Here is an 11,042-nt window from a genome sequence, read left to right as displayed (position 1 = left end):
TAATATTAGTAATATATATATATATATATATATGAACTTGTGAACTTTGTCTTTGTCACTTTGTATGATGTGGCTAATATTAGTAATATATATAAACTTGTGCTTGTCTGTTTGTAATTATTTTGGTTTTAGATTTTTTTTTTTTTTTTTGGTTAAGAATTCCCTTTTTTTTAGTTGGTGTATAAAACTACGAAATATGGAAATAATGAAACTTTTTTTTAAAAAAATTTGTAGATCATGAGTAAGTCCACTACAATATTAAATTTTTTCAAAAGAAAAAAATCTAAATAATTCTGAAGTCATAGCTGATGATGCAAGATTTCCAACCCCTAGCGTTGATGTCCCAGTTTCTGAAAATCTTCAAACAGAAGTTCCAAATGTCACCATGGACGAAAGTACAGGTTTTGTGCATGATCCTAAAGTCATAGCTGGTGATGCAAGATTTCCAACCCCTAGTGTTGATGTCCCAGTTTCTGAAAATCTCCAAACAGAAGTTCCAAATGTCACCATTGACGGTACAGATTTTGTGCGTGATCCTGGAATGCGTAAGCAAATATAGGAATATGATGCTAATGAACGAGATGAAATTCAACGAGCTTACATTAAACTTGGTCCATATCAACCTAAACTAGATGAGTACAAGAAAACTAAATTTGGACATCATTCTCGTAAATTTAAACATTCCTGGTTTGCAATAAAGGAATTTAGTAAATGGCTTGAATATTCACCTAGTAAAGATGCTGCTTTTTGTCTACCATGCTTTCTCTTTGACAAGCCAACTAGGAATTCTGGGAGTCATGTATTCACCAAGGATGGATTTCGAAATTGGAAGAAAGTTAATGATGGAAATAATTGTTCCTTTTTGAATCATATGGGGAAAGAACCTAACTCTTTTCATAGAGCTTCCGAGCAAGCCATGATAGATTTGATGAACCAGTCTCAAGACATACAAAAGGTACTTGAAAATTTCAATTCTGATCAAATTGCAAGCAATCGATTGCGGTTAAAGGCCTCAATTGATGTTGTCAAAGTGCTTGCATTTCAAGGACTTGCTTTTAGAGGACGAGATGAAAGTTCTGATTCAATTAATCGTGGGAATTTTCTTGAATATTGGATTTGGTGGTATCATATAATGAATATGTTGCAGAAGCGATAGAGAAAGCTCCCAAAAATGCCTCTTACAAATCACCAAAAATCCAATAGGAAATCTTACATGTATTTTCAAACAAGGTGAAGAAGGCAATTCGTGAAGAAATTGGTGATGCAAAGTTTTGTCTAATTGTTGATGAAGCTCGTGATGAGGCAATGAAGGAGCAAATGGCTATTGTTATAAGATTTGTAGACAAAGATGGTTTTGTTCGAGAACGTTTTTTTGGGGTAGTTTATGTCCCCGATACTACGGCATTAACCCTAAAAAATGAAATATATTCTATCTTGTCACATCATAGTTTGGATATTCAAGATATTCGAGGGCAAGGATATGATGGTGCAAGAAACATGCGAGTTGAGTGGAATGAATTAAAAGCTTTGGTTTCAAATGATTTTCCATATGCTTACTACATTCATTGTTTTGCACATCGCTTGCAATTAGCATTAGTGGCAGCATCAAAAGAAGTTATTCTTGTTCAAAGTTTTTTTTAATAGACTATCATCAATTGTCAATGTTGTTGGTGCTTTATGCAAGCGTACTGAGCAACTAAAAAAATCTTATGCTGATCAAATTGCATATTTTGTTGAAATTGGTGAGCTTGAAACTGGAAGAGGACTTAATCAGATTAGCACATTACAACGGGCTGGAGATACTCGTTGGGGTTCTCACTTGAGATCAATTTCTAGCTTGGTAAATATATTCAGTCCAACATGTGAAATTTTACTTAAGATCATCAAGGAAGGAAATACTACTTCCCAACGAGAAGCAGCATACTCATGTTATCATGCTATGATTTCTTTTGAATTTGTGTTCATTTTGCATCTCATGAAAGAAATTATGAAGATCACTGATGCACTTTGTCAAGCTTTGCAGTGTCAGTCTCAAGACATTTTAAATGCGATGAATTTTGTTTCATCCACTAAAGCACTTGTTCAAAAATTCAGAGATGAAGAGTGGGATAATTTACTTACCACTGTGAAATCATTTTGTGAGGTACGTGACATAGACGTCCCAGATATGAATGCTCGTTATGTTGAGAGAGGAGGTCTAGCTCGTTATCAACAAGATGACTTCACAATTGAGCATCATTATCGGGTAGATATTTTTTATGCTACAATAGATTCTATATTACAAGAATTAAATCATCGGTTTAGTAAGCATGCGGTGGAATTGCTTAATCTTAGTTTAGCTCTTGATCCTAAAGAGGCACGTGAGTCCTTTAGAAGTATAGACATTTTGTTGTTAGTAAGCAAGTTTTATCCAAAAGACTTCACAAATCAAGAAATGAAATTTTTAAAGACAGAAGTTGATCATTATGAGCACAATGTAGTACGGCATCCGGACTTCAAGAAGCTATAAAGTATTTCTGAGTTGTGCCAATGGTTGGTAAAAACCCGAAAATCATTATTTTACCCATATATTTATAGATTGATTACACTTGTGCTTACTCTTCCAATTTCTACTGCAACTACAGAGCGAGCATTTTCAGCCATGAATATTATCAAGAATAGGCTTCACAACAAGATGTAAGATGATTTTCTAATGGACTCTATGATTTTGTACATTGAGAAGGAGATTGCTGCAAAATTTGGTACAGAATCAATCATAGACGATTTTCAAGACTTAAAAAAGCGTCGAGTTCCATTTTGATAAATTTGTTGAAATGTTTAAAAAAAAACTTATTTTGTATGTTATACTTTGTCGACATTTTTATAATATCAAATGTTTAAGAAACACTTATTTTATATGTAATATTTTTTTTTTAATATGAAATAGGTGTTAGTTTTTATTTTCATAAAAAAATTGTTTTAAGCTTTGCCCCCCCTCCCCAAAGTTCAAATCCTGGTTCCGTCCCTGCTTGCACGAAAAGGAAATTTGCCCATTTTGGCCTCCTTGGGATATTTAAAGTTTTCAAGCCCCGGATATGGATCTCAGACGATGAATTTTGGAATAATGACTTGAAAACATGCAAAATCCACTTCAAGTTTGGCTTCTACGTATAACGTATAAGTTAAAGCATCTTGTAGAAGTTATCTGGCAAGATTTTTTGTGTACTACGCAATATTGTACGCATGCCTCTTCCTCGGAAAAATAAAAACCTATATATAAGGCACGTCAGTAAAGAAACTTCATTAAAAATTAATATTACATAATGGAGTGAAGATTGATCCAAAGAAAACTTAACCTATAACAATCAAATGTGCTCACACTACCTAGTACAATGTACTCAGTTGAAAATGTGAAAAAGTACTCACTTGGGTTTACAGCAACGATGACAATGAAAAGGATGTAAAATAAATTGTTGTGCAGGTAACATCCCAGGACGCAAATCAATAATAGTAAATAAGCGGAAACTAAATAACAAGCACACACAAAGAACACAAGAATTTACGTGGTTCGGCAAACTGCCTACTTCTAAGGAGACGACGGAGAAATTTCACTATAAAAAATAAGGAGATACAATAGTACACAAGAACACTCTCAAGAAACCCAAATCCCAATACACCCTAATTCTCTCTCACCCACAAGACAAGAAAGCACTATTCTTCTTCTTATGCGGTTACTGCTAGGTTTTTAGGAATTCTCTCTTTTTTTTCTTTTCTTTTTTCAATCAACTTTGCCGTACCTAATCACATATATATAGGTACATATGTTAAGTCGGCTAATGAGATTCCTATTACAAGTTGTATTTGGTTTACTTGTAATTGACTTGGGCTTGTGGCAATTCAAGCCACACACACGGGCCCACTTCAACAAATCTCCACATTGGCTTGAATTGATCAAGGTACATAAGCAAACTCCTCCATCGCCTCCACCTTAGTCCTTAAGGGCTCACAAGTTGCAAACACCAATCAAGTCCAAGTAGCCCTTAAACTTGTCTGTTGGAACTGGCTTTGTCAACATACTAGAGGATTCCCAAGTCTTATTCTTTTGTAGTGACCTCATCTCTTCTACATCCCTGTAAGACAATGGATCTCCACTGCTAGTTATGAGAGCAAAGCTAACCATGTCTTCAAAGCCATATCTCCGTGGTGCTTTGTGAACCTGCTTCTCTCTACCTTTAGCAATTGAATAAAACTCTTCTTATTGCTGCTGTGAATCAATCTCAGCATCACCCTTATCACTAGGTGAACTATTCTCATGAAACTCCACCTCAACAGCTAATTTCTCCTGTGGACTATCATCATATGTCTTTGCTTCATTCTGTTTCAACATAAAGGCTTCATCAAATATGACATCTCTGTTGATCACCATTTTCTTTGAGATTGGATCCCAAAGCCTGTAGCCTTTAACATCTTTTTCAAAACCATGAAATACACATTTTCTTGGCTTCGAATCCAATTTAAAATGCTCTCCACTCTGCACATGCAAATAAGCGGGACAACCAAAAAAATTTAGGCTCGAATAATCAACTGGTCTACCTGACCAAACCTCTTCTGGAATCTTGAAATCTATGGTTGATGATGGAGATCTATTAATAATGAAGCATGTTGTGTTAACTATCTCTACCCAAAGCACCTTAGGCAACCCTGCATTCAATCTCATGCATCTAGCTCTTTCTACTAAGGTTCTGTTCATTCTCTCTGCAACCTCATTCTGTTATGGAGTTCCTTTAACTGTGAAGTGACGAGTAATGTCTTCTAATTCACAAAATCTTATGAATTCTTTATCTCTATACTCTAATCCATTATTTGTTCTAAGGTATTTTATTTTCTTGCCAGTCTGATTCTTAACTTGAACTTTCCACTTTTTAAATATGCCAAACACATCAAACTTATCCTTCATAAAATAAATCCATACCTTTCTAGAGTAGTCATCAATGAAACTGACGAAATATTGAGCACCACTATGAGAAGAAACTAATACCAGACCCCAAACATCTGAATGAATGTAGTCAAGAACACGCTTACTTATATGAGAGCTTGTCTTGAAACTGACTCTATGCTGCTTCCTATACACACAATACTTGCAGAAGTCTAGTTTGCATGTCTTCACCCCTTTCAATAAATTTCTGTTGTGCAACTCTAACATACCACATTCACCAATATGGCCAAGTCACATATGCCATAATTTTGTGTCGTCAGTGCTAGACTCCACCACAGTGGTGACTGCAACTCTTCCTACAACTGTGTTTCCAATCAATCTGTAAAGCGTGCTTACTTTCTGTCCCTTCATCACCATCAAAGCACCTTTGGTAATCTTCACGCATTCTACCCTTTGATAAGTATGAATAGCCCAAATGATCCAATACTCCTAAAGAAATTAAATTCTTCCTAAGATCTGGAACATGTCTGACATTACTAAGAACTCTCATAACTCCGTCAAACATCTTGATCTTCATGGTACCAATTCCAATAACTGAGCATGTAGCATCATTACCCATTTGGACCATACCACCGTTGTAAGGCTTATACGTGTCAAACCAATCTTCCTTTGGAGTCATATGATATAAGCATGTTGAATCTAAAACCCAAGATTCCAATAGAACATTGTCACCTGATGAAACTAAAAGTAAATCTACACCAACTTCACTGTCATCTAATGTTTCTTCAGCAACACTAGCTGATTCTAAGGGCTTCTTTCCATTCTTCTTCTCCTCGAAATGCTCTTTCTACTCTTTACACTGATTCTTGTAGTGCCCTTTCTTATGACATTAAAAGCACTCCACATCTTTCTTCGCACATGATTTAGACTGTGATCTGTTCCTGTTGGAGTTTCGTCCTTTTAACCTACTTCTACCTCTATTGCTTGACTTAGACTTTACAATAAGTCCATCAGCCTGAGAACCATCACCATCTTGCTTCATCTTTATGTGTGACAAGAGAGCACTAGTCACCTCCTCGAGTACTATAGTCTCTTTCCCGTACATCAATGTAGTCACTAGATGATCAAAAGAAGTAGGAAGCGACGCTAATAAGAGTAACGCTTTATCTTCATCCTCATAATTCACCACAAAACTTGACAGTTGGGTGTTCAACATATTAAATGTGTTGAGATGCTCCAACAGATTAGAACCCTCCTTCATATGCAAACTATACAATTGTTTCTTCACGTACAACTTGTTCGTCAGATTCTTTCTCATATAAAAACCTTCTAGTTTTTTCCAAACCTTCTAGTCTTTGCTTCTAGGATGTTGTGATTGATCTCATCACCTAGGTTGAGACGAATAGCACTAGTTTCTTTCTCATCCATCTCTACCCATTCGACATCCTTCATTTTTTCTGGTTTCTTCTCCTTCCCAAGCAAGGCCTTATGAACTCCTTGTTGAATTAGGAGATCCTTCATCCGCCTTTGCCAAAGTGAAAAATTTCTCTTACCATAAAACTTCTCTACATCATACTTTGTGCTTGACATTTTTACTGTATTCAAAGGATTGAATCCTAACCTAGGTCTGATACCAAGAATTTACGTGGTTCAGCAAATTGCCTACCTCCGCAGAGACAACGGAGAAATTTCACTATAAAAAATAGGAAGATACAATAGTGCACAAGAATACTCTCAAGAGACCCAAATCCCAATACACCCACTACAAGAAAAGAGTCTACTAGCGAAGGCCATATTCCCTCGCAAAAATTCAAATATCGTCGAAAAAGGTTATTAGCAAGGGCATATGGCTCTCGAAGGCTGTCGTATTTGCACTTGTCACTAAAAGAGATTTTGCGACCATATATTCGCAAATAAATAATTTATGAGGGCATTCCACTATCGTTATTGAACAAATTTTCCCTCACAAATATATTACCAAACGACGAGAAAAGTGACGACTTATTTTTAGCGAGAAGACGCAATCATCGTTAATAACTATTTGTGAGGACCTTCATACTCTCACAATTAATTATTTGCGAATTCCAAATTGATGACATACTTTTTAAAGACAAATAGTGTCGTCGCTAAAATTTATTTGTGAGGGCTTTTATCCCCTCACAATTAATTAGAAATAATAGTGACGACGTTAAGCTGTCACTTAAAACGTTTTTGCAAGGGGGTTAAATGGCGTTGCTATTTTATAAATTGTGAGGGACTTTGTCGTCACTATAAAGTTATTTATGATCAAATTTTTATGTCAGTGATAATATTTTATATAATATCTTAAATATTTTATTATTTATTTATTTTTAATTTATTTTATATCATTTTTGTTTAACTATCCTATATAATATCTTAAATATTTTATTATTTATTTATTTTTAATTTATTTTATATCATTTTTGTTTAACTATCCTATTACAATAGTACAATGATTACTAAAAATTGATCCATTGAAACATAAAAATTCTTATAAGTTCAAACTTTAAAATATAGAATATACAAAGAAATCCTGAAATTAAACCATGACATAAAAATATTGTTTTAAAACAACTAGAATTATGAAAAGATCTATATTAGTTTTCCTCTAGGTCACCCTCCAAGTTGCTTTCGACCTCCATGTTATTGTTTGAGTTGTCCTCTTCATCTCTGCTAGTAACATCCTTAAAAAAAAAAAAAAGAAAAAAAAAAGAAGAAGCATTAAACATGAGTTAAAATGAAACAATTAAAGTGAATTTGTATTTGTATCAATGCTTCAGTAAATAAGTACACATATTACTATATCAAATATAATCATATAATATATCATAAACAATAATAACTTTTTTTTTTTAATTTAACAATAATAATAATTTAATTTGATTACTTAAACCACTATCAAAATTAATTATAAATTAAAATAATATAACAATTGTGAAAAATGTAAACCACAAATAATGGTTAGAGAGAGTGCAAGAGAGATAGAGAGAATTTATGACATGTATTTCATTTATACTCACCCCTCATTCTCCATCCATCCATTTATCCACCATCTTTTTCCAAAAGGGTGTAGGAATGAAGGAAGGACCATTCTTGAGGTCTTTTGAGCATAATAAAAAATAACTTACAAAATTCACAACATACTATATCAAACAACAATTCTGCCACTTCTTGAGGTCTTCTGTTTTGTTGCAGCAAGTTGTAGTTTTTGGTGTTGTACCTTGGCATGCAACATTTAGATCAAGAGCAGCAACCACCACTATGAGTTTTTGAGTACACCTGCTTTTGTTGTAATATTTGTTTCTTCACAACTAAGGATCCATTTTCTAATAAACTTGGAACCTCAAGTATCTGTAACTAATTAAACTCAGTTGAAATATGTGTAAACATCAAATTAAATATAAGCCATGAAGATGAAGAAAAGATTCTCTTAATGCCATTCTAGATGTAGTACTGTAAAACAATTCAGGAAGTGGCATTAATTTAGGAATATAATGCTAGACATTGGCTACTATTACTAGCATTCATCTTATAACAGCATTCGCCTAGTGTTTATAAGTTGTATTTTGTGTGTTAGTTTAACAATATAGAAAAAATTGTGTCAGGACTAACACTAGAAGTATTATTATTACCACCAATACCTTACAAGTGAAATGAAGTCGGTATATGTGACCATACATCCCAGCAATGACCACTAGCCAACATTGTAAAATTGAATAATGTCACAACTTGCATCGTCAGTGGGCTTATTTCTAACTAGGTTAGAGAACATGACAACAGCGCTGCCAGCCTCAGCAAAAACCAAGCTGACTTATTTGGTTCAAAGTGTCATTGCTGTTAAGAGCTTAATGGGTTTCATAGTATCATAGGCCACATCAGACCTGAAATTTGCTTTTCCCAACTTCATTATAGCAATGTCAAATGTTGAGTCGATTCAAGGCTGGCTCAGCAGGTTACTAAGATGCAGCAGAGCATACTTTTGGTGTCAACTTACTAACAAAGGTAACTTAAGGTGCATTTGTCACCAAAGAATGTTTTTTAATGACCACAGGAAGCAGTGTACTTGATGATAAGACACTATTTAACATTCATAATATATTTCAGCAACACAGTTAGAAGGCCCTTTCAGGTTGCAAAAATCATGTTGTAGGACAGAAATTCTTGCAACTCTTGCAATTATGAAACAGAAGTATACAATGGACGTAATTAGTCGTTTCATTCACTGGACAGCTCCATTCTAGAAGTACACATGAGTTGGTAGGTTCTAAATGAAGTAATGAACACTCACCAATCAAAGCAATTCAACTCCGCTCAACTAAGTATTAATCCCAATTAAATTAGGGCCGGCTATCATCAATCAAACCAGCGAGGAATTCTTTCACCCTCCAATAGATAACAATAGGAACATTACCAAGTGAGGCAGAGTCTAACAAGCTATTGAAACATTGCTGATACAAGATGACAGTTAAATAAAATGTAAGACTTTCTGAAATAGAATACCTTTAGTGTGAGATCTTAAAAGCATTGCCCGACATTCTCTCTATTAATTAACCAAAAAAAAAATTAAAAAAAAAAAAAAAAAAAAACCTTTAGAAAGAAAAGAAGAAGAACTTACAGTGAGTGTGGGTTTGAGAGATGATCAAATGAAGAACTTAAAGGATCGAGCACTTTTTCCACCTCAAATTAATTGTATAGAACACAATCAAATTATTCCAAACTCTCCCCTTTAAAGTTCATCATCATATTTGTTGTTCATTAGGATTTAAGCATCTCAAAATTTATGGTCCGGAGCCACTGACAGGTGCTCGCTTGTTATGTTTGTAGATGAGTATTTCATTTAAGAGGCCTTTCAAAAAGCATAGTAAACTTTCCGCACAATTTCTCCATTCTGAGTATTCTAATGAGCCCTTAGCAAGATAATAATGAGTTCACTTTTCATCTAGCACAACCAGAGTCAATGCCGAAATCAAATCGAAGATGCTCCACTTTTTCAAATAAGTATATTTTCCCATATGAAAACATCAGTGATGAAAAAATTTTAGTTTTCTAGATTCTACTTGTAAGCTGTAACATTACATGTTGGATGTATGAAAATGAGGCTTGATTCAAGTAATAACCACTCAATAAGTTACTACATCAAATTGGTAATAGCCCTGAAACACACTGTTAAAATCTAGGAATTAGATGCTTAATCACATTCAGTAAATGCCAAACAAACGAAGGGTAAAACAATCAAACACATAATGGGCATTGTTAAAGAAGCATACCTGCAACTTTTAAGAGCAGAAATGAAGCAGGGGGTGTCTTCAAAATGAAAGTAAAGCTTCTATCCTGGAGAAAAAAACAATAACAATGATAAGAAAAATACTAAGAAAATTGAAAATAATCATTATTCCATTAATGGCAATGGGTGGTGGCTGAGGTGAGAGAGAGTAGATCTATGGCGGCGGCAACTACAGCTAGGGCGATGGCGGTGGCAGCGGCTAGGGCTAGGGAGGTTGCTAGGGGCAGTGGAGATGCGAGAGAGAGCTCCGCATAGTGAAAATGAAAATGGGTTAGAGAGAAAAAAAGAAAATGGAATTGGATGGGAAATGAAAAATGAGTTTTTAACTTTTTAGAGCTTGAGAAGTGGGAGCCGAATGAAAAGAAACAAAAAAAAATTAAAGAAAAAGGCTTTGGGGAAAAAAAGGTGGGAAATGCAGAATAGGGGGAAATTTTGTGCGGCAATGAAAAAATTGGGGGGAAGCATATAGCAACATTTTTATGAAACATGTCTATGCAACACATAGATTAATTAATAAAATAAAAATGAAATGAATTAGATAATAAAAAATATTAATTATCTTAAGTCACATGTTAAAAGAAAAATATGTAATCACTACAATAAGCTAAGAAAAATATGTAATTCCCACAATGAGCTAAATCATATATAATAAATTAAAAATTTTAAATTTAAGGGTTCTTGGCATTTGATTTGGGGAAAACTCATTTCATAATAGGTCTACTATTAAACCTCACTGGCTGATGAAATCATGGAGGAGGTCTCTTTTTGGGTAATCGCTTAGTTCAATCCTCATTAATCGACGAATCACATCATTCACTACAG

At 34.3% G+C, this 11,042-nt stretch overlaps 1 protein-coding gene and 1 long non-coding RNA gene across 2 annotated transcripts; one reads left to right on the top strand and one right to left on the bottom strand.

Annotated features, from left to right (window-relative positions):
• The first annotated feature begins 385 nt into the window (after nt 1-385).
• Nucleotides 386-2,509, top strand: LOC112007517 (uncharacterized). Its single transcript, XM_024039870.1, has 4 exons — nt 386-526; nt 701-955; nt 1,231-1,623; nt 1,685-2,509. Exons 1-4 carry the CDS (start codon nt 386-388, stop codon nt 2,507-2,509), a joined length of 1,614 nt encoding a protein of 537 aa, XP_023895638.1.
• Nucleotides 2,510-7,389: 4,880 nt separating this feature from the next.
• LOC136063883 (uncharacterized) lies at nt 7,390-10,616 on the bottom strand. Its single transcript, XR_010625539.1, has 2 exons — nt 7,957-10,616; nt 7,390-7,620 (listed from the first exon to the last, which is right to left on the bottom strand). It is a non-coding gene; the product is annotated as an uncharacterized LOC136063883 (long non-coding RNA).
• Between the last annotated feature and the right edge of the window lie 426 nt (nt 10,617-11,042).

Source organism: Quercus suber, unplaced genomic scaffold (genome assembly GCF_002906115.3).
Source record: "Quercus suber isolate HL8 unplaced genomic scaffold, Cork oak 2.0 scaffold_589, whole genome shotgun sequence".
NCBI lineage: Eukaryota > Viridiplantae > Streptophyta > Magnoliopsida > Fagales > Fagaceae > Quercus > Quercus suber.
This window is presented reverse-complemented; position numbering and strand designations above follow the sequence as displayed.

Excerpts from the sequence above, each read along its gene's own strand:
- LOC112007517 (XM_024039870.1), top strand. The coding sequence starts at position 386 with ATGGACGAAAGTACAGGTTTTGTGCATGATCCTAAAGTCATAGCTGGT. Across the intron at positions 527-700 it reads CCATTGACGGTACAGATTTT|GAATTTAGTAAATGGCTTGA; the intron begins GTGCGTGATCCT and ends TTTGCAATAAAG. Across the intron at positions 1,624-1,684 it reads CATCAAAAGAAGTTATTCTT|CGTACTGAGCAACTAAAAAA; the intron begins GTTCAAAGTTTT and ends GCTTTATGCAAG.